We start from the raw sequence: 24,605 nt of genomic DNA on the forward strand, positions 1-24,605 counted from the left end.
CGCACACAGAGGAAAGACCATGTGAGGACACGATGAGAAGTCTGCCATCTGCAAGCCAAGGACAGCGGCCTCAGATGAAACTAAATCTGCTAAAACCTTGATCTTGGACTTCTAGTCTCCGGAATTGTGAGGCAATAAATCCCTGCTTTTTAAGCCACCCGGTTTGCAGTATTTTGTTATGGCAGCCTGAGCAGACTGACCCTTTCTTTCATAGAAACTGTCATAGTTAAAGTTAGTTGTCAAAATTAGTTGCAACTTAACTTTCATTTCATTATTTGATTGCTATTTCCCTGAGAAGAATGCAAGCTCTGTAAGGACAGGAACTGGGTCTGGTTTTGCCCACCATGGTATCTCCAGAGCCTGGCACGGTGCCTGGCATATAGTAGGTGCTCAGTAAATACTTGGGGGCATGAACGAATGAATAGACAAGTAAAAACATATGAGTGAGTGGATGAACACACATGGAGAAGAAACAGTAATTACACAGTGGTTTTACCTTTGGAAAGATCCACTTTGGGCCAGGGCTGCGTCTGGAAGCAAGGGCACCTTGTCCTGGCTACTATGAGTATTAACACGCATTTATGTAATTTCACTAGATACAGCAAATTCCTGGAATTTCAAGTTTTTACTCCCTCAGAGCAACACTGTTCAGTGAAATTTAATCTCATGGATTTTATTTTTAAAGAGGCAAATGACTCTCTCTCTAGGGTAAAAAAAAGATAATTCTAAGAGACATAAATCCAACATCCTTGCAATTGGAAGAAAATATCTTGTTTGTATCAAACCGTGATACAAACGGCATGCTTGATTTCCGCTTGGAAAATGTCCTTGCTGGTTTCCAAGGGACAATGACACAGTGAGAGCAGCATGGAATCACCACACAGGAGGGAGGGTGGGACACACGTGAGAATTTCTGTTGCAGTTTTAAGAGGAGTCTTCTTTTCTGAGAAACTCATTATTCACTTAATTATTCATTCTGTTTATTTACTGTAGAGTTATTACACATAAATATGGTGCAAATCCCTGGAATCCTCAAACACCAGATGCCAGTTTCCCTCTGCAGTCCCAAAAGACATAGCCAAGCCATCACTGTGAGAATTAAAACAACAACAACTAAAACCCAATTAAAATTGTGCCAGCATGTTCATTTCCAAAATAAAAACCCTGGGAATGAATAAGCTTTTAGTCACTCCCCTGACTGCTTCTGCAAAAGAACAAACACAAAAAACTTTAAACTAAAACTGGCATATAATTAGTATTTAAATCACAGTTCCAATGACCCTTGTATCTGCACAGAAAGGGCACTGGCTAAGTCAATGTCGTATTATTTCTCCCATTTTCAAAAATCACGTGATTGAAGAAAATGGCATTTTGCTTTTCAGAATTTCTACGTGTCTGGCCAAAGCCCAACGATGGTAAAGGAAGAAGCCAAGATGGCGACATGAAGTTTGGGGTGTTGGAATCCACAGGTTACACAACCTCTTCCTCCTCATGATGTGAGGGGGCCTCACACCCAGGTGCATCTCACCCACCTGAGTATAAGACTGGGTCCAGGAGGGGATGAACACGCAGCCCATGTTCTTGGAAGAGAGGCCAACAGAGCACAGAGGAGGCCTGTCTCCTTCAAGAAATTGTTGGGAGTGCAGAGAGAACCACACGACTGAGCGCAGTGCAGGGCTGACCGCTGGGCTGGAGGACGTGTGTGGGTGTGGGGAAGAAGGAGACGTCGGGTGTGTGTGTGTGTGTGTACGTGTTTACAAGTCACCAATCCTCAGGTGATACTGGCTCCACGAAGAACCAAGTGGACTTTCTGATGAGCGTGTGACTGTGGTCACCTCCACTGGGGAGTCGCAGAGTGATGGGAGATCTGTCTGACCTGCTACACCCACACCAAATCACAGTCTGCCCAGGGGGTCACTGTGAGACCCGAGGTAACCTTGGAGGTGCAGGCAAATGAGTGCGTTAGTGGAAATACGTGAAGCTCTTCTGGATAGGCTGGAGGCCTGCGGTGCCTCCCCTGACCCCGAGCTCAGACCTGAAAGGCCAGGGGTCTCCATTCTCAGCGTTGTGGTTATAAGGGCAGACTCAGAAGACAGGCTGTGCAGGTTCACATCCCAGGTCTGCCACTGACCTGCGCTCCTCCGCACTTATTCCCCATCTTGACCATAAGGTAATGCCCCTGTCTTAGAGTCGCCACAAGAATTGTCTGTGACAGTGCGTGTGAAGTGCTGACAGCAGTGTCCGCCAACGGCAGGCACATACTAAACACGGGTCTCTACCATCAATGCTGGTTAAGTTCCAGACCGTGTGGCAATTTATCACAGGCCTGAGCTTTGTGGTAACACTGTTGTTTTCTACTTTGTATTTCCAAGGCAGCTGATAAGCTTGTTTGTTTCACTCCTGAGCAACAAGAATGTTGCTATTCCTGGCACCTCAGATTAAAATAAGTTCATTGCCTCCTGTCTCACCAGGCCCATGGCCATGTTTGTTACCTGTCGCAAATATTTTCTAGTCACGTAGCCTAATCGGGGGCCTTTTTGCTGAGAAGGCAAAAACATTTTCTAATCTTTTTGGCAAACACAGTGTAAAGTATCAGGTCCACAAAAACGCAAAAGGTCTTCATTACTAATATATGGAATAGGAACTCTGTATAATATTTCATTATTGCTTTCTTATGAACATAACATTAATAATCTGTTGCCGCTTTAACAATTCCTGGGCATGAAAGCCCGGTATATTAAGGTATGGCTAAGATTAGATATATTAAACAGTCACCTCCATGATATCATGAAAGAAACATGATAGAGCTGAGAAAATCAATTTAAATTAAAATAAAATCATTCTGTCTTATGCTTCAGTTTTCAAGGCAGCTGCTCTTAGATCAGCTCTGACGTGACCTCACTATCTGAGGTCTGAAGTTAAGTGGCTGCACTCAGGCCCTTCCTTCCCGGTGTTTCAAGTCGAGTTGCTCAGTGTCTTCACTTGGGTGGGGCAGGGGTGCAAGGGGAGATGAGGAAGCAGGGGCAGCGGGAGTGGAAGGTTAAGTGTGTGGCTTATAAGTTGACAGCCACACCACTAGTCAAGTCAGGTACCAGGGACGGTAAGATGGCAGCGTGTTCGTAAGACATAAAAACATCGAACTGGAAGATGGCTTAGAGACAGCTAATCAGTCATTTCCCAAAGTATAATCCATGGAACATTAGTTCTTGAAGACGGTTCTCTCTATATCCTCACGTGCACATAAACACACACACACACAAACACAGAATTACATGGCCCATCCAATAAGTCTGAGAAACTCTGCATTCTACCCATTCCTTGGAGTGCCATAACGGACTTCGGCATTTTAAAGTTTCTGTGAACTCCTACAGTAAGAAAACACCCATCTGTCATGTTTGACCAAGTGTTTCCCGAGCTTCCTTGGCCACGGCACCCTTTGTTCATATAACACTTATTTACGTCTAACAGGCAATGAGCAATCTTATCTAAGTCAACCTCCTCCTTGACATTGATGAGGAAGAGGAAACTGAGGCCCAAGGAAAGTGTCTGACTTGCCAAGGAGCGTAATTCAAACACCGAGTGGAGAGGGGAATTCACACCTTCGGATTCTCAGCTCTGCCGCTCAGAGAAACTTCCCTCTCATTCATCAATGTATGCAAACCTGTCACGCACAGGCACGGTGCCAGACACTAAAGACGCAAAGATAAAAAATGGTCCCGGCTTCGGGAAGCTCGTAGTCCAAAGCTGGAGGGGAACTGGAAGTGTACCGACCACACTACAATGTGAGGAGGGCTCAGAAGTGACAGCTGTGGGAGTGGGTCCCGAAGAAAGTATGACTCATCTCCCAAGGCGTTAGGAGTTCGTTGTCACATAGGACGTGAGGTTGGCATGGGGCCTTGAAGGGTGAGCAGGAGTTTGCCTCAGAATGTTTTTATCTCCCTTAATCCCTTTCTAAGGAGTCCCCACAGTAGCTCCCTTGTGTGGGATGATGTTCGCATAAATCACCACAGGGTTCCGTCACCTGACTGGACCAGGATCAGGGCCCCAGGTCGGCCAACAGGAGTGTCTAGGGAGTGCTGTCTAACAGAACTCTGTGCAATGATGGAAATGTTCTCTTTGGCGTGGTTCGACATGGCGGCCACCAATCACAGGTAGTTATCAAACACTTGAAATATGGCTACTGGATATGGCTATCCAGTGAGGAACTGAATTTTTAACTTTATTTAATTTTGATTAGTTAAAATTAAATTTAAGTAGTCACATGTGCTGGTGACTTTAGCACAGCTTTAGACTGATTAACAGATTCACTCTGTGATTCCAATTTAAAATACAAGTTGGGGGACTTCCCTGGTGGTCCAGTGGTTAAGAATCTGCCTTCCAATGCAGGGGACATGGGTTCGAGCCCTGGTCGGGGAACTAAGATACCACATGCTGCGGGGCAACTAAGCCCGCATGCCACAACTAGAGAGCCCGAGCACCGCAACTACTGAGCCCGCATGCCACAACCAGAGAGAAGCTCATGTGCCTCAACGAAGAGCCCGCAAACCACAACGAAAGATCCCGCATGCGGCAACTAAGACCCAACACAGCCAAAATAAATAAATAAATAAATATTTTTAAAAAATACAAGTTGGTTTAGACTTATGATTTTGAGTTGAAATTCGAGTTTACAAATACTACTGAAACATTCAAGAGACTTAAGACATCAGATTATAGAGTTTACTTAATTATACTTAAAATTTATTTAAATACATGGGAAGATGTATTTGTTCACTGGAGAACTGAAGGGCTTAAAAGAGAATTGATTCAAGGATTTGAAAACATTAAAAATAAGTCCTCTGACCAGTGGAATTAGCTAGAAATCAATAACAAAAACTAGAAATGCCACATCCTTTGAACATTTAACAACGCATTTCTGTACAGCCCATGTGTCAAAGAAGAAAGTACAACAGAAATTAGAAAATATTTTGAACAAAATATAATTGAAGTCAAGACATACCAAAACTTGTGAGATGCAGCTAAAGCAGGGCTTAGATGACACTTATAGCCTTAAATATAAGTATTAGAAAAGAAAAAAGGCTGAAAATCAGTACAGTATTTGTCTTTCTCTGTACGATTTATTTCACTTAGCATAGTGCCCTCAAGATCCACTTACATCGTCACAAGTGGCAGCTTTTCTTATTTATGGCTGAATAATATTCCATTGTATGGGTACAGATACAGATATATTTCATATTTTCTTTATCCACTCATCCATCGATGGACACTTAGGTTGTTTCCATGTTTGGCTATATTAACATATTTACAGGCCTTCTGAGACTGGCCACAGGGAGAATCTAGGAACCATACCTGTGGGTTTTCTCAGTGCTGTAGGAATTATGAAGTTCAAAACACATGCAAAGGGCTTTCATTTCGATAGGTCCAAAGCTAAGAGATTTCTTCCTTTGAAATGTATATTGCAAGCAGTATTATAGGAAAGCTAGGCACTTTTGTTTGTTTTTTGAGGTTCTCCAAATGCAATTCAAAAGCAGATATATGAGGTCTCTTCTTTGTCAGAAACCAATCCATACAACAGGTTGTGAGCATACTTCCCTATGGCAAAAGCCTGACCCCAATGGGACACTGCTGAGAGTTCAGAGTCCTATAAAGTTGCCATTAAGTGGTGGTTTTCCATTTTTTGCTAATGTATCCTATAACATTATTTTGAAAAACTATATATAATCCCTTTATATATTTTTAATTGACATCTAGACTTGTAATATAAATTTAGAGTGGCAAGGGATATAATTTCCACCATACAGTAATACCTGAAAATTTTAAAATCAACTTTTATTTTAGAACAGTTTTAGATTTACAAAAAAAAAATTGTGAAGATAGTACAGATTACCCATACACCTCACACCCAGTTTCACCTATTATTAACATTTTACATTAGTATCATACATTTGTTATAATTAATGAAACAATTTTGACATTACTCTTAACCAAAGCCCATGCTTTATTCAGTTTTCCAGGGTTTTTATCTAATGTATTTTTCCTTTTCCAGGATCCCATCCCAGCTATCACATTACATTTAGCTGTCATGTCTCCTTAGGCTCCTCTTGGCTGTGACATTTCTCAGGCATTCCTTGTTTTTGACCTTGACAGTTTTGAGAAGTGCTGGTCAGGTGTTTTGTAGAATGTCTCTGAATTAGGATTTGTCTGCTGTTTTTCCCATGATTGGACTGAGGTTGTGGGGTTTGAGGAGGAAAGCCAGAGAGGTTAAGGGTCATTTTCATCACATACATAAGGGTACATAGTATCAACAAGATTTATCACTGTTGATATTGACCTTGATCACCTGGCTCAAGTAGTGTTTGTCAGGTTTCACCACTGTTACTCTATGTCTCCCTTCCATACAGTACTCATTGGAGGAAGGTCACTATATGCAGTCCACACTTAAGGAACGGAGAGTTATGCTCCACCTCTTTGAAGGCAGAGTACCTACGTAAATCATTTGGAATTCTTCTGCAAAGGAGATTTGTCTCAACGCTGCTACTTAGTTATTCAATCATTTATTTAAATCAGTGTGGACTCATGGATATTTATTTTATACTTTGAGTTATAATCCAAACCACTTTATTTTGTTACTCAAATTGTTCTAGCTTTGGCCACTTGGAGCTCTTTCTATTGGTTCTTGTGTCCCTTTGATATACCCCTACCAATGTAAGTTGTTTTTTTTTTTTAATTTTGTTTTGTTTCGCTTTTTGAGCACTTCCTCACTTTCTGGCTCATCTTGCATATTTTACCACACTAAAAAAAAAAAATTCCCTGTGCTTTACCTATTCAACCCTCCTCCATCACAAAAAACCCTTGATAATCACTGGTCTTTTAGTCATCACTATAGTTTTGCCTTTTCCAGAACGTCATATTGGTACCATACAGAATGCAGTCTTTTCACACTGGCTTCTTTCACTTAGAAATATGCATTTAAGATTCACCCATGTGTTTTTGTGGGTCAACAGCTCATTCTTTTTAATCACTGGATAATAATTCCATTGTACGGCTGTATCACATTTTGTTTATCCACTCATCTCCTGAAGGACATCTTGGCTGCTTCCGGCTTTGGGTGATGATGAATAAAGCTGCTAGTAACATTCTTGGGCAAATTTTTTTGTGGAGAGAAGTTTTCAAATCAGTTGAGTAAATATGTAGGTTAATGATTGCTGGATCATTTGGTAAGACTAGGCTTAGCTTTGTAAGAAACTGTCAAACTGTCTTCGGAAGTGGCTGTGCCATTTTGCATTCCCACCAGCAGTGAGTGAGTAGAAATTACTGAACTGAAAGTTAAACTGAGGGAGGAAGAGGGGGAGGAGGAGAACAGAGAATGAGAGAGACGTCAGATCACATCGGCGGCATAACATACGTGTAACTGGATTCTGAGAGGACATTCTCTTCAAGGATGTCATAAAAGAAGTGTTTGAAGAGATAATGGCCAAGAGGTTTTCATATTTGATAAAATACATGAAGTATGCTGGAATTTTGGTTTCTATTTGTAGTGGGGGGGTGGAATCTGTTGACACAAGGACATCCGTTAAAAAGCAGGTCAGATAGAGCCCTGGATGGCTCAGTGTATGTAATTCTACCTACGGATGTGACAGGGATAGTAGAAACAAAGGCAGGAAGGGTGGGAGGGAGGGAGGAAAGGAAGGAAGAAAGAAAGGAAGGAAGGAGGGAGGAAGGGAGGGAAGGGAAAAAGGGGGAGAAAAGAAAGACAATGGGGCTTCCCTGGTGGCGCAGTGGTTGAGAGTCTGCCGGCCGATGCAGGGGACGTGGGTTCGTGCCCCGGCCCGGGAAGATCCCACGTGCCGTGGAGCGGCTGGGCCCGTGAGCCATGGCCACTGGGCCTGCGCGTCCGGAGCCTGTGCTCCGCAACAGGAGAGGCCGCATCAGTGAGAGGCCCGCGTACCGCAAAAAAAAAAAAAAAAAAAAAAAGTAAAGACAATGAATAAACCTCATCCCACAAGCAGTCCAATGTAAGTAGCAGTAGAGAATGCTTGGTAAAGAAGTTGACTCAAGCACTATTTCTGCCATGTTTAACCTTAGAAACATCATTTAAAGTCAAGGTTGGCTTCCTTCTTTAAAACAAAGAAGATGACCAAACCTGGCTTCTACTTTACAGTGACTATTATTATAATACTTGCGATGTACTTCCAGACCCTTGGTCAATTTTTTGGTAAAAATGTAGTATTATTGAAATTGTTCTTCCTAATGAATATACTACAGCAAACCTAACTGCTTTGTTCTCCTTTGAAGTTTTTTTCCCCTGCCAAGGATCAGTAAATCATAAAATAAGGAGTATATTTGGATTTCGGTTTATGTCTTCATATAAATTAATCTGCATTTTCTGTGAAGTTAGAATAATGTTCTTTTTGATTCACACTTCTGAGCATTTTACCAAGTTAGCAATCTAAGAGAAATTTAGATTGAACACTCCATATTTTATTATGTTAAATTGTTTTCAGCCACTTTTGAATCCACATGGCCAAGCCAATTTAAATTTGTTTTGTAAGAAAGGTCACTTTGTGAGCTGCTATCCCTAATGCCATTACATTTCCATTTGTGTGGGTTTTAACTATCTAATTCCGCAGTTCTAAACAGATTTCTCAAAAGGTACAAGAAAAAGGAAAGCAACCGTTTTTATTAACCCTAAATTACAATTCTGTAAGTGAAGCGTGAATCCCAAGTACCGTGACTGTTGAAAACTACGGTTTAGAATTTACACACATAAGTGAGTGTTGCCCAATGAAGATGCACATCTATTTCAAAAAATGCTTCCACTGTTCAGAGCATTTCTAGAAATCCTCTTTGAAAATCGCCTTTAGAGCTGGCAGCACATTTTAAAAGATATTGTCTCTGGTGGCAAATCTTTGTCTTTTGAAAGTGGATTTGATTAATAACCCAATGTAATTTGGATTAAGCTTGGTGATGTGTAAGATGGGAATTAGTATTTAATACCTATCATGTGATAGAAGCTTGACCTGGGATGGCCAATGAATCTGGATAAACTCATTTTGGATCAAAAATGAAGTGTGGCCAAAGAATGCGGACCAGTGTCATAGATGATTTTCCCACTGGAGGTGATGTAGCATAATAGCTGTTATTTATGCTCAGTCAGGCTGACAGGTTTGGATCTCCACCCTGACACTCCACCCATCGCCATCACCTGGCCTGAGCCACGTTACTTAGACTCTCTGAGGTGGTTTCCTCATTTATAAGAGAGGATGCTAATGTCTATCTCATCAATTTTCAAGAATAAAATAAAATAATACAAAATACCCAGCAAAATTAGCCCTCCTTCCCCACCCCCGAAGGTGACAATGGGGAAGGAAAAATATTCATTAGGACACTTATATACCTAAAATAGATAACTAATGAGAACCTACTGTATAGCACAGGGAATTCTACTCAATCCTCTGTGGTAACCTAAATGCGAAGGAAATCCAAAAAAGAGGGATATATGTATACGATTCACTTTGTTGTACAGCAAAAACTAACACAACATTGTAAAGCAACTACACTCCAATAAAAATTAAAAAACAAATTCACTAGGATGAAGGTGACCCAATGTTTTTTTTAAATGGAATTTTATCTTATGGTGTATTTTCCTATTACCTCATCAGATATGAATTCCAAGGTTATTTGTTAATTTTCTATTTGGGGCAAAGATCTAGTTGTTATTTTGGTGTTTTTAGGCTAAGGGACTTGTATGTGTGTGTGTGAGTTGCCTGGTTGTGGGATGGTATGGTAGAGGTAGTTGTGAAAGATAAAGCTGAACAGACAAGTGGAAACAAGACTGTAGAGGGCTTTGAATGGCACATTAAGGGTTAGACATGACCCAATAGAAAAGATGGCTATTAAAGCTTTTGAGCAGAGAAAAAAAAAAACAATTCTATTTGTGCTTTGAGAAGATAACTGACATGCTGGACTAAATTTCATGACAGTGGGGTCTATTTCTTACTTGTCACCACACCCTTTACTCATCTTTGTAACAACGAATAGAAGAACATATGGCCCGATGGATGGATGGGAGTGGGAATAAGAACATGGACTGAGAGATCATGATGGATGGAAGGAAATGTCATGAAAGTTTTTGCAGATGCAGACTCAAAGGATGCGTGACTGACTGGATGTCACAGTGAAGGAGGATGGGGGAGATTTGAAAGAAACTCCTAGGTGTCTGGTTCAGATGAGAGCTTGGGGTGGGGGATGGGATGGATGCCATTAACAGAAATAGAAAACACAGAATGAGAAGCCAATTTTGGAAATCAGAGAAAACAATGAGTCTGATTTCAGTTCATTGAGCTTGGGTTGAGGTGAAAACGTCCAACCAACAAATGAAAACACAGGTCTGGGTGCAGCAGAGATCAAGATGGAAGATAAAGTTTGGTTGGTGGAGTCACACCCATAAAGGTGATAGCTGAAGTCTTGGGAGAGAATGAAATCATCCTTGGAGAATGTGTTGATCAAGAAGAGTGGCCAAGGACTCCCCTGGTGGTGCAGTGGTTAAGAATCTGCCTGCCAATGTAGGGGGCACGGGTTCAAGCCCTGGTCCGGGAAGATCCCACATGCTGCGGAGCAACTAAGCCCGTGTGCCACAACTACTGAAGCCCGCATGCCACAACTACTGAAGCTGGTGCAACTAGAGCCCGTGCTCTGCAACAAGAGAAGCCACCGCAATGAGAAGCCTGCACATCGCAACGAAGAGTAGCCCTCGCTCACCGCTCCTAGAGAAAGCCCACACGCAGCAATGAACACCTAACGCAACCAAAAATAAATAAATAAATTTATTAAAAAAAAAAAAGAAGAGTGGCCAATGAGAGTACTCTGGAGAATACTAACACTTATGAGATAGTTGAAGATACAGGAAAAGAGAGTCAGGGAAGAATGGGCACAGAAATACCACGAGAGAGCAGTGCTACGGAGGCTAAAGAGAGAAGGACCCAAGAGAAAGGACAAGCGTGATGGGGTCCGAGAGGGGCTCGTGGGTTTGGCCACTGGAAATCACTGGTGATCTCCGAGAGAGAGCTGTTGCCACAGGGGAAGACTGGAGCTGGTCATAGTGAAAGATCAGGTAGAGGCAGAGGTATCAGCGAGAGAGAGCTGGCGACAGCTTCCTCTTCCATCTTGGCTGCTTCTTCTTAGTCTATTTGGAAGACTGTTTTCTCTGCTGCCCCAGTAAATGTTGATGTTACCTAGTATCTGTCCTTGGCTCTATGCTTGTAACAGTTAGGGTTCTCTTGGTTTCAGATAACAGAAAGCAACTCCAGCTGGCTTGAGCAGAAAGATTTATTGGAAGGATACAGAGTTACCTCATAGGACCCAAAGGGTTATGACTGGGCCTTGTGTATAAGCTTTAATCAGAAATCCAGTACCATGCGTTTCTCTAGCTCCTCTCTTGTTCCCCTCTTGGTGTCTGTTTCATTTTCTGCTCTCACTGCAAACCAGCTGCCTTGGTTTTCCAGGCCACATGGTGGCAAACACGTCTGCCCCTCGCCTGAGTCATAAACACTCATTCGGCCAGAGAAGTGCTGTTCCGCTTCCCTCACTCTCATTCCTGAGGTCTTCCACGGGGAGAGACCAAGCTGATCAGCTTGCACAGATGCCCATCCTTGGGCCATGCAACTGAAGGGAGACCAACAGGGTCACACTGCAGACAGCATCATGTGGCTTGGGGACGAGGGTGGGGCAGGGGCCTGGAAGTGAGAAGCTGGGGCAAAGCTTACAAGACAAGGATTTGGACTGAGTGTAGAGGGATAAGGAGGGAAGGTGACATGAGCAGCTTCTCACTGCCCCTTGTTTTGGTCTGTGCTCTGCCCTGAGAGCCTGGGCCCTCCTAAGCATCAAATCCTCAAGGTGCTCTCCCTCCTAGAGAAGGTCCAGATCATATTGCTTTCTTCTAAAAAAGAACAGGGGATGGCTGCCCAGCTCTTATCAACTTCCCCTCCTGTGACCAGCCCTCAGCATATCTGGCTGAGTGCCTAGGGACCAAGCCTATACCCTCAAGAGGAATCAGAGTTGACTGATCCAGGGGCCAACTGAAGCCTCTTCCTAGGGTCTTTGCACTTGCACAGATGACGGGCCAATTCCTTTTTAGAATGGTGTGAGGCTGCAGTGACCATGGGACGGGGGCAGAGTCCGGACGTGCTTGTGTTGCTCGTTCTCATTTTCCTGGAAATCCGGCTGCACCACTGCCCTTCCTATGTTAGATTATATAAGCTAGCCCAGTATTTTCTAGTAAATTCCTTTTCTGTCTAAGCGAGTCTGGGTAGGTTTCTGTCATTGAGACCTCACTGAGACCGAAGACACCCTGGACTAATCCCGGATCAAGGCAGTTGCCCAGTAGCTCTTCCCACCCTGGCCTCCTGCCTGCCACTCAACGGGAGGACGTGACCTCTCCCTCTCTCTTGTCATGTTTACAGGAAGAAATAAGGTCCAAATAGTGATTGCAATACCAGGTTTTGGTATTCTGGCAATTACTGAAATGTAAGCATTTTATTGGTAGATTACTCTAATTTTTATATTTTAAACATCTAAAAGCAGTATCACTTATGTACTGAGATGAGGACCAATGACTCAACTATTCAATTTATGATGAAAATACTTGCTGAATACAACTCCACCCAAAGTCAGAAAGGGCTTTTCATCAGCCAGAACAATTCGTCCTAAAACGCACGTGATGCTCAATGATACCATGGATCCACTTTGTTCTTGAAATAATATTTCATGTGTACTTCTTAATGATTTTCAAAGTCTTCTTCATTTTAGATAGTGTTTAGTATGCTAATTTTGGAATAAGACTTTATCTTTTAACAACCTTTTTATTTTGGAATAGTTTTAGGTTTATAGAAAGATTGTGAAGATAGAATAGAGAGTTCCCATGTACTCACTCACTTTCCCCTAGGATGAATATTTTCTATGAGTGTGGTACATTTGTCACAATTAATGAACCAATACTGATATAGCATTATGAACTAAAGGCCATACCTCACTAGTGTTTACCTAATGTCCTTTCTTCTATTCCAGGATCCCCTCCAGAACACCAAATTACACTTAGCTGTTATGTCTCTTTAGGCTCCTCTGACTTATGACAGTTTATTAAGTTTATCTGCTAATACTTTGTGTCAGAAGGATGCTTATTTAATGTTTCTCTTTGACAAATGTACATATTTCCTTGACCTTTAATACTTTTAAAATTTGAATTATATTAGATGTTTTCACAGTGTTGTTAATGTTTAGCATTCTGAACATTTACAGATAAAATACTAGTATTGATAGGAGTATTTATGTAAAATAAGTGCTGAATGTCCAGGGTCACAGTTTTTGTTCTAGGACAGCAGTCCCCGCATCCCAGGTATGGATGGGCAGAAAACAGGACAGGAACACAGATGGCTAAGGCTCTTGTTGCAGGGCAGAGCCGCCCAGAACCAAGGAGGGTACAGCAGAGGGCAGCCGGGCAGCCCAGGGCTTGTTGTTCTGCTGCAGGAACCCCAGGCCCAGGCCATTCTAATGGGTTCTGCAGGAAAGTCTTTTGCCTCCGATATCCTTACTGCACCCTGTTCTTCCTCTGTATGCAGCTAGAGAAGACTCATACTAATGTCAGCTCAATCTGGTTTTTCCATCTTGCACAGCCAGGGCCCTAGGGCCATTTTTGCAATGATAATTTTTGATGACTACTAAGGATACATTGTCTTAGAGCAGTCTTAACTTTGTTTTCCAAAAGCCTTGCTCATCGCTTGGAACGCAGTCAACACTCAGTTGCATGTACATGCTATTATTTGTTCAACCAAAGCTGAATGCATGAAGGAAACCGGTACCACTGGCAGTTCCTGACACTAGGAACTGCTGAGGATCAGGGAGGCTGTGGGTAGGGTGGCAAGGACCAGTAGATGAGTGGAGCATCCTGGCTGGCAGCGTTGTGGGGGAGAGTCGGGGGTTGAGAGTAAAGAGGAGGGGTTGGGGACCATCCCAGTGGCAGTGCAAGCAATTGTGAGCATCTGAGAACCATGATGAAGAGTATAAGCAATGGAAGGTATGCAGCATGACATCATCGGTAGAGTGGGATTCGACATCTAAATATATCACAATCTATTTTGGTCCCCCCACAGGTTGCCAAAAGCAGCACACAATAGTTAGGCTTACCTTTGTCCATAGTTCATGGCATATTCGAAGTCTTTAAAGCTGACGTGACCATCTGAGTCTTGATCGACTTCCCTGGAAAATGAAACAGAAAGTTATTTACAGGTTAGTTTCGTCTCACCTTATGCATCAAGAGCACATCAGAATCTTCATTTCTTTTCATGTCTATGTGAGAGGCACCTATTTTATCTACTTGAAGGCTGAGGTTGATGCTTATCTCTTTTTTTTTCCTTGATAATACATAAGGTGTGAAGGAAAGGAAAAGTTATTTATTAAAACCTACAGAAATAATATATTCAATACATTTAAAGGAATGTCATCAAATGCACAGGTTATATTAAAAAAGGCAGGAGTGATGGTTTTTCTAGTCATCCTGCAAATCCCTTCTGTGACGTATCAATAAATAGACATGCATTTGTCAACCAAAAACACAACGCAGGAGGCTGCAAAGAAAAGAGTTAATTTAGGGTCTGAAGAATTACAATTTGGGAGATACAAATTCGGGTAACCCCAAAAGAGTGTTCTGAGGAAGAGACGAAAAGCCACGGGGTTGTTAAAAGTTGCCTGGTGAAATCTGTGACTGACTCTGACTCAAGTTAGAGAAGATTTGCCCTTGAGGAATCACACGTTGTTTTAAGGTAAGGGTCCAGTAAATATTTTGCGTTTCTGGAAGGTGTTCTGGATGACGTCATCAGGACAAAAGATTCTGATGTGCAGAAGTCACACTTCCTTAATGGTCTCCTGGCTCCATTTTAGAGAACTCTCTTAGCAACACCAACTCCATTTTGATTTTCCTTTCACACATTACACAACAGAAGTGTGGAATAAAGAATTAAGAGATAAGAAAAACATTTGGGAGTAAATAATAATGATGGGAACAGTGACTGACACCCTGCCTTGCACTGTCTTTACATCACCTGTCTCATCGAATCTGTGCACAGATGCCAGGATGGGTCCATTTTACAGACATTGAACCTAAAGGGGTTCAGTGGTTTCTGAAGGATCATGTTGCTGATAAGTAACCAGACTTGAAATTCAAATCATGATTGTTAAATTCCCAAACCAGGGCTCTATACTCTAGTCCACATGTCTCCCTATGTACATAGGATGGTCCAGAGAGAAGCGGTTGTGTTGCAATTCCCATGCAGCTAACTCAAGCTCCGGAAGTTTTCACTGGCTTCATTCATGGCCTCGGAAGCTTGGTTAATTCCTCACGAACACCTGATAAGCTTTTCTGACTCCTATGGAGAGAGGTGAAGATGTGAGCCTCTGGCTGGTCAGCGGAGGGTGTGGGCGGCCTCAGCTGGGTTGTCCGTGTGTGTCCCTAGAGCCACTGAGACAGGGGCATTGCTCCTTGAACAGGGAGCAGAGGAATGGCACCCATTCCACCTGGTTAAGACAACACATAGCAGAAGGACAATATCATGGCATACGCAGTACATTCAACTGCTACCAGTGAAAGCAGTGTTTAAGAGTGTGTTTGGGGCTTCCCTGGTGGCGCAGTGGTTGAGAGTCCGCCTGCCGATGCAGGGGACACGGGATCATGCCCCGGTCTGGGAGGATCCCACATGCCGTGGAGCGGCTGGGCCCGTGAGCCATGGCCGCTGAGCCTGCGCGTCCGGAGCCTGTGCTCCGCAACGGGAGAGGCCACAACGGTGAGAGGCCCGCGTGCCGCAAAAAAAAAAAAAAAAGAGTGTGTTTGAAAGATAACTGATGAGTTGTGGTTCCAACTCCTCTTGGGGGGGCACTCTAAGACAATGCATTATGTGCCTTATTTGCCTTATTGGGTTGGTGCAAATTATATTTTGTTGAAACAGCAAATGGTATTAACCATGACATAGGGCTTTTTAAAGCAAGGACTGGCCCAAGTAACAAAGCCACTAATCACCATAATAGCTTTAAAGCAGGCTTTTAAAATATTGAATTCTAAAATAAACTTTCTGAATATTTCATGCCAGAGTCTCTGAAGTCTATAATGGTACTGGATAGAGTGATAATAATTTTTCATTCTTTTGAAGTAGAGAAAATCCCTACTTCTCTGCCCCAGGGCAACACCATGTTGCAGTAGGTTCGTATAAAATGACTGCAGACTGTAGGGGCGATTATTCCTGTTACTTCTTTTGGTAAAATATACATGACGATTTCATGCTATACAGGACCAAAAGCAGAATGTCGGATCTCTTCTAAGGGATTAGAAATAATCAGTATCACATGTTACTGATTACAGAGTATAAATCATCCCTTCTATTAAATTAGATAATTGAAGATTCTTAATATTGCCTACGTATTTTTTCTCAAGGAATTGGATTAGACAAATGGCCTTTTTTCTTCCCACTCTGAACTGGTATGATTGAACTATAAATCTCATAGGGTGAGTTAAGTGGATAACCTAGAAAAGTAATATTTAGAATAAACGGTTTCTGATATATATGTGTGTGTGTGTGTGTGTGTGTGTGTGTGTTTATTCACTTATTGAGATGCTGAATGCTTGTAGAAAAGGAAATCCTTTTGCCTGATTTTCTCAGTAAATAACTTTATTGTAACTCCATTAACTTCTTATTTTTCTTGCTGCCTTTGCCAAAGCTTCTCATCATAAAATGGGCACAGTATAACCAAGAGGTATTAAAATGGAAAAGTTTATTCATAAGGCTTGGAGTGGCGTTTTTATAATGAATGGAGGAACATCATGTTTATATTTAGAATGAGACATGGTAAAATACTGTCTTCAACTTTTCTTCCTCATCACATATATATATGGTCATCTCAAGGAGAATGAAAAGGAAATTCACATTTCAGAGCTATAATTTTAAAAGCTAAAATACTGTTTTTCATTGCAGACGGAAGTATTCCAAAGAAGGAAAGTTTCACAGCACCCACACTCAAGTCACCATGTAATGGATGAGCAGATGTGGCAGGTGGGTAGAATTAGTGGTGTGCTGAGGAGATGAAGAAAACGTCATTAGGTAAAACGTTTCATTGTTTCTGTTTACAGTGTTTAACCCTAAAAGGAGTACACTCTCCTTATGAAACTAGAGTGTGCTGTCTTGGTGTCACCAACATACATTCAGCACTGAAATATTCCACCACCGTCACTCCAACTAGAAATAAACTCTGGGAAGGCAAGAACTTTCTCTTGTTTGCTGCTGTGTCCCCACTTCTTAGCCCATAGCAGGTAATGAATGTTTGCAGAGTGAATGAATTTGTGGAGTAAATGAATCTGGGGAAACAGTGGACAACATTTTGGAATATCTACTGCCTCCCAGGAGGTTTGCGGGGATTAAAGAAAGTATATCATCACTGTTTTTATAGAGTCTAAAATACTAGCCAGAGAAATAATAACACACTGAAGGAGGCACCTAGGAGCCATCACTCAGGGACCAATAAGGAACGGTCAATTGTGGTCTCCATGCTCGACTGCATTTTGTAAATACAGACCAGGTACAGAGAGACCAAGTAAGACATGGACTCTGAATGGAAGGAACCCCTTGAGTGTCAGGCTGAACAATTTAGAGATAAAGAGCTGGAAACTGGAAACCAAGAAAGAGCACTGGACACATCTGTGTCTAACCTGCCCTGTAGCTGAAGTCCAAGCACTTGAAGCCACTTAACTAACTGCTCTTTTACTGGACATGTGGCTATAGACATAGATATAGACATATGCATATATACACACATACCTACAGGCTTATATTTCACAACTGTCTTTTTAAAGGAATGAACAAAGTTTATACAGATGGACGAGAGGAAAATAAATTGCTATGAACAACAATAACTGCTTTCTAGACATGTAAATCCAGTTAAATTAAAGGCTTTTTGGTTTGCTTGGTTTTGAGATGCAAAGGGAGAGCTGGAATTGATTTGGGGAGTACGGACTGAAGACAGCTGAACTGCTCTGTGTAACTCAGTATGAACAATATAGGACCATCTGGGAGGAAGGAGATGATGAGCAAGATAGGACAGGATGCAGGGAGAAGGGCTACTGAGGGGTAGGGAGGAGGCTGGGATGCTATACGATGGGAACTGGCCCAAGAAAAAGGCCCCAGTGATCAAAGGTCCTTTAATTAACTGCTACGTTTACTGTGTGCTCTGAAGTTGTTCGTGTTGCGTGTTATAACCTCTCCTTTATCTTCACCAAGGGCTTGACAGGCACACAGTCTAAGGGGGGATGGTGCGTTTGGGGAGTGTGTGCTGGTTCAGCACTGGAGATGAGTTCTGTCTGAGCGGGAGCAGTAGGGAGCAACAAAAGTGGGGTACGGTAAGATGACCCTCAACTGAATTAGAGAAGTGAGAACTCAGAGCCACAGGCCTTCCAGAAATTTGCAACAACCTAGGAAGTGCTTTAAAATTCCACAGGATATGGAATGGGAGTCCCAGGCAATACTATCTGGACTTCAAAGGGCAGAAGACCCAGGGTGACAATGGGATACACTGAGAATTTCAGGCAGGACTAGACTCTGTCCAATCAGCTGAATTCCGATAGTTTTCATATCTGTTAAAATACGAACATTTTTTGACTCATCAGATAAGTGGTTACAATTACTTTTATCACCATGAGCTTTAGCATTTGTCTCATTACATCCTGATTTGTTAAGCAAGATTCTGCTCTTTCCTTTTTTTTTAAAAAAATCTTTATTGGAGTATAATTGCTTTACAATGGTGTGTTAGTTTCTGCTTCATAACAAAGTGAATCAGTTATACATATACACATGTCCCCATATCTCTTCCCACTTGCGTCTCCCTTCCTCCCACCCTCCCTATTTCACGCCTCTAGGTGGTCACAAGGCACCCAGCTGATCTCCCTGTGCTATGCGGCTGCTTCCCACTAGCTATCTATTTTACATTTGGTAGTGTATATATGTCCATGCCACTCTCTCACTTTGTCACAGCTTACGCATCCCCCTCCCCATATCCTCAAGTCCATTCTCTAGTAGGTCTGTGTCTTTATTCCCGTCTTGTCCTTAGGTTCTTCATGACCATTTTTTTTTTTTAGATTCCATATATATGTGTTAGCATACGGTATTTGTTTTTCTCTTTCTGACTTACTTCACTCTGTATGACAGACTGTAGGTCCATCCACCTCACTACAAATAACTCAATTTCGTTTCTTTTAATGGGTGAGTAATATTCCATTGTATACATCTGCCACCTCTTCTTTATCCATTCATCTGTTGATGGACACTTAGGTTGCTTCCATGTCCTGGCTACTGGAAATAGAGCTGCGATGAACATTTTGGTACATGACTCTTTTTGAATTATGGTTTTCTCAGGGTATATGCCCAGTAGTGGGATTGCTGGGTTGTACGGTAGTTCTATTTTTAGTTTTTTAAGGAACCTCCATACTGTTCTCCATAGTGGCTGTTATCAATTTACATTCCCACCAACTGTGCAAGAGGGTTCCCTTTTCTCCACACCGTCTCCTGCATTTATTGTTTGTAGATTTTTTGATGATGGCCATTCTGACCGGTGTGAAATGATGTCGCATTGTAGTTTTGATTTGCATTTCTCTAATGATTAATGATGTTGAGCATTCTTCATGTGTTTGTTGGCAGTCTGTACATCTTCTTTGGAGAAATGTCTATTTAGGTCTTCTGCCCATTTTTGGATTGGGTTGTTTGTTTTTTTGATATTGAGCTGCATGAGCTGCTTGTAAATTTTGGAGATTAATCCTTTGTCAGTTGCTTCATTTGCAAATATTTTCTCCCATTCTGAGAGTTGTCTTTTCATCTTGTTTATGGTTTCCTTTGCTGTGCAAAAGCTTTGAAGTTTCATTAGGTCTCATTTGTTTATTTTTGTTTTTATTTCCATTTCTCTAGGAGGTGGGTCAAAAAGGATCTTGCTGTGATTTATGTCATAGAGTGTTCTGCCTATGTTTTCCTCTAAGAGTTTGATAGTGTCTGGCCTTACATTTAGGTCTTTAATCCATTTTGAGTTTATTTTTGTGTATGGTGTTAGGGAGTGTTCTAATTTCATTCTTTTACGTGTACCTGTCCAGTTTTCCCAGCACCACTTATTGAAGAGGCTGTCTTTTCTCTACTGTATATTCTTGCCTCCTTTATCAAAGATCACAAGCACTGAAATTGAAACTGTGATTAAAAATCTTCCAACAAACAAAAGCCCAGCACCAGATGGCTTCACAGGCGAATTCTATCAAACATTTAGAGAAGGCCTAACACCTATCCTTCTCAAACTCTTCCAAAATATAGCAGAGGGAGGAACACTCCCAAACTCATTCTACGAGGCCACCATCACCCTGATACCAAAACCAGACAAAGATGTCACAAAGAAAGAAAACTACAGGCCAATATCACTGATGAACATAGATGCAAAAATCCTCAACAAAATACTAGCAAACAGAATCCAACAGCACATTAAAAGGATCATACACCATGATCAAGTGGGGTTTATCCTAGGAATGCAAGGATTCTTCAATATACACAAATCAATCAATGTGATACACCCTATTAACAAATTGAAGGAGAAAAACCATATGATCATCTCAATAGATGCAGAAAAAGCTTTCGACAAAATTCAACACCAATTTTTGATAAAAACCCTCCAGAAAGTAGGCACAGAGGGAACTTTCCTCCACATCATAAAGGCCATATATGACAAACCCACAGCCAACATCGTCCTCAGTGGTGAAAAACTGAAACCATTTCCACTAAGATCAGGAACAAAACAGGGTTGCCCACTCTCACCACTATTATTCAACATTGTTTTGGAAGTTTTAGCCACAGCAATCAGAGAAGAAAAAGAAATAAAAGGAATCCAAATTGGAAAAGAAGTAAAGCTGTCACTGTTTGCAGATGACATGATACTATACATAGAGAATCCTAAAGATGCTACCAGAAAACTACTAGAGCTAATCAACGAATTTGGTAAAGGAGCAGGATACAAAATTAATGCACAGAAATCTCTTGCATTCCTATACACTAATGATGAAATATCTGAAAGTGAAATTAAGAAAACACTCCCATTTACCATTGCAACAAAAAGAATAAAATATCTAGGAATAAACCTAAGGAGACAAAAGACCTGTATGTAGAAAATTATAAGACATTGATGAAAGAAATTAAAGATGATACAAATAGATGGAGAGATATACCATGTTCTTGGATTGGAAGAATCAACATTGTGAAAATGACTATACTACCCAAAGCAATCTACAGATTCAATGCAATCCCTATCAAACTACCACTGGCATTTTTCACAGTACTAGAACAAAAAAATTCACAATTTGTATGGAAACACAGAAGACCCCAAAGCAATCTTGAGAAAGAAAAACAGAGCTGGAGGAATCAGGCTCCCTGACTTCAGACTATGCTACAAAGCTACAGTAATCAAGACAGTATGGTACTGGCACAAAAACAGAAATATAGATCAATGGAACAGGATAGAAAGCCCAGAGATACTCTTTCCTTTTGTGATGCAGTGTGGACTTAGCCCAGACTAGATATGTTCCTGTGACCTAGAGGCTAAGTGGCCCCCACCTTGAGGTAGCCAGGGCTTCACACTATGAATTTTTTTATTAAGCTCAGCACCAATGCTGCTCTAATATTACATTCTAAAGAAAAACATAGGTTGTTTTTAAATTTTAAAAATACATAAATAGCAAATGTTTCTCACAAATAGTAAATCTACATCATAACAATTTCTTGTAATGTTTTGAAAATAATTTTTGTTGTAAAATAATTCAAGATGGGCTTCCCTGGTGGCACAGTTGTTAAGAATCCTCCTGCCAATACAGGGGACATGGGTTCAAGCCCTGGTCTGGGAAGATCTCACGTGCTGCAGAGCAACTAAGCCTGTGCAGCACAACTACTGAGCCTGCACTGTGGACCCCGCGAGCCACAACTACTGAAGCCTGTGTACCTAGAGCCCATGCTCCGCAACAAGAGAAGCCACCACAAGGAGTAGCCCACGCACCGCAACAAAGAGTAGCCCCTGCTCACTGCAACTAGAGAAAGCCCATGTGCAGCAACAAAGACCCAATGCAGCCAAAAATAAATAAATAAAAGTAAATTTTTTTAAAATAAAAATAATAATTCAAGAGTGCCCCATGGCCAGGTCTCCAGAGCCAGATTTCAAAGAGTGCGTGCTTTTGCTCAAGTTACTTTAAAAAAAAAAAAAAAGAAGAAGAAGGAAAGAAGGAAGGTAAGAAAGAAACGAAGAGAGAGGAATTGAAACAATGGAATATTCTCTATTAAAATGATGTAAAGACTATAAAAGTGACATTTTTAGGTAGAAACAAGAATACAAACTATATATAACTGCAATCTTATAAACACCTATATTCATTTGGGCAGAAGTTGAAGATTATAGGCTAAACACAAACTCGTCTTATGGGTTATTTTAGCTTAAAATAGTCTTCAATATTGATCTCTTTTTCAACTGAGGGAAGGAATATCTTTTTCTTTTTGGTCTGAATTTTCTAAACAAGTGACCTTATTTATGTATAAATCCTCAACAGCTAGAGCAGGATTTCTCAGTGTTGGTGCTGTTGACATTTTGGGCTGGATCATTCTTTGCTGTGGGAGCTGTCCTGCACACTGTAGGATATTTAGCAGCACCCTTGGTTTCTACCCACTAGATGCCAGTAGGACTCTCCCCTGGCCCTCCCCCGGCCTCCCCGGCTATAACAGTCAAAAATGTCTCCCCTGATTGCCAAGTGTCTCCTGGGGGGACAAAACCATCCCTGATTGAAAACCACTGAGCTAGAGGAGCCAAAGTTGGAGGCAATTCTCTGGAACATTCCAGCTAAATCTATACTTACTAGAAAATTGCTGTAAAGACTTTTTTTTCTTTTTTCTAAACAAGTGATTTCGGGGCAGAGAGGCACATGTTTCTTGGACAGATTAAGCAGATAATTGCCTCAACACTCTGCCTCGCTGACACTAAGGTTTTGAATGGAACCCAGAGAAGAAGGCAAGCTCTGCCTTCTTCTGGTGCTAACAGAGCCAGTGGCGGGCATATCTGTGTTCGCAGCACATACACTGACAGTCGGCAATTATTTTGAGTGACTGTGATAGTTACACGGGGTGTTGAAAGTTGACACCGCATTTGATTCACCTGAAACATGAATGAGAAATTTAATGTGGAGGCAAAGATGTAAATGAGAAAAGTTTTCTGAGTGGAATTTTGGGGGCAGGGAAAAGGGAGAGAGGCCCTCTTTCTCTCTGATTCTTTACGGAATAATTTAAAGGAAAGTCAGAACTACCATTATATTAGGGACAAAGCCGTCATACTGACTGAAGAGTGAGAGTAAAAATTACCCTCCAAGCAAGGAGCCCCTGCTGGGCATGAGAGGACCCGCCAATTGAAGATGCGAGGCTGACAGCTCCGCCCGCAAGCAGCCTTCTCTTCTGAGGACCCTGCCGGCTCTCCCCACTGGCATGCTTGCCTCTTTGTTGATGAGAGTCCTGCAGGGCTCGACAGCAATTCAGTCGGTGATGTGTTTATTAATTTTATCTTTTTAGAGACGTGTTGTTATAAAGCAGAAATGAACACACCATTGTAAAGAAATTATACTCCAATAAAGATGTTAAAAGAAAGAAAGAAAGAAAAGCCATTCAGACACCCAGGAAAGACAAAAGAGCCACGTAGATGGTTTCTGGTCCTTTGCAGGTTCCTTACACGGCTCTGGCAGATGCCTTCCCTTTAGTGTGTGTTGCACCCCCTTCGTGCCCCGCCTCACACACTCGCCACCCATCTTTTGCTCCAGCCTTTGCTGGGGGTGCCTCACGTCACCAGGTACCTCCCGCTGTTCACCTGGGATTGCCTGGAATCACCTGGGCGGGGCCTCACCCTTACAGCCCGGAAGTATGAAAAAAGGAGTTAACACCCCATAGGTGGCCCTTGACCAATGAGGGGACAGGCGTCAATGGATAACCACTTTCCCTCGGTCCCTCTGAGGTTGTTCTCTCGGCTCATGGGAGGTTCTGGTGGGACTGAGTCGCTCACAGAAGTAACAACCGCGGTAAGAGGTCCTTGCGCCGGTTTGCTTTCATTACCTGTTCCGCTCTTGCACGCCAAGGTTGTGCCCCAAACAAGCAACCTCCAGTGTAAGCCCTCATCCAAAGCTCTGCTTTCAGAGAGATCCCAGGCTGACACAGTGAAAAGTTTATTTTGAGAGATGAAGTTCTCACGGGGCATTTAAATTGCCATCATCAACAGCATGTCACATCAGATTCTCATTCAAGTAAAAGGGAACTCACTATTGAAACAGATCAGTTTCTTCTATTTGGAAAATGATTTTTAGAGCAAATTAAATATTCCCTTTAAGAAGAGCTCTGAAGTTTGAAGTTCCAGGCAGTTGAAATGCCAAAGTCAACCAGAAAAAGAGAGCAGCATTCTCTTCATTGTATCATATGCATGTCTTACTTAATACTATCTAGCCTGCCAACAATAAATGGTATTATTAGACTTTA

The 24,605-nt window shown here is 41.9% G+C and overlaps 1 protein-coding gene and 1 long non-coding RNA gene across 6 annotated transcripts in view; both read right to left on the reverse strand.

The window, feature by feature from the left end:
- Window positions 1–24,605, reverse strand: part of LOC309802031 — a 622,798-nt gene that overhangs the window by 86,938 nt on the left and 511,255 nt on the right. The window lies entirely within an intron of this gene.
- Window positions 1–24,605, reverse strand: part of EFCAB11 (EF-hand calcium binding domain 11) — a 173,010-nt gene that overhangs the window by 13,099 nt on the left and 135,306 nt on the right. For 3 of the 5 annotated variants that reach the window (XM_082618672.1, XM_082618673.1, XM_082618667.1), the window contains exons 6-7: window positions 14,182–14,253; window positions 6,243–7,331 (exon numbers count right to left, since the gene is read on the reverse strand). In XM_082618672.1, the coding sequence (XP_082474798.1) occupies window positions 7,211–7,331; window positions 14,182–14,253 (193 nt within the window). In that variant the 3' untranslated portion in view covers window positions 6,243–7,210. The other 2 variants (XM_082618669.1, XM_082618668.1) reach the window with 2 other exon arrangements.

Source organism: Mesoplodon mirus (genome assembly GCF_964341445.2).
Source record: "Mesoplodon mirus genome assembly, chromosome: 4".
NCBI lineage: Eukaryota > Metazoa > Chordata > Mammalia > Artiodactyla > Ziphiidae > Mesoplodon > Mesoplodon mirus.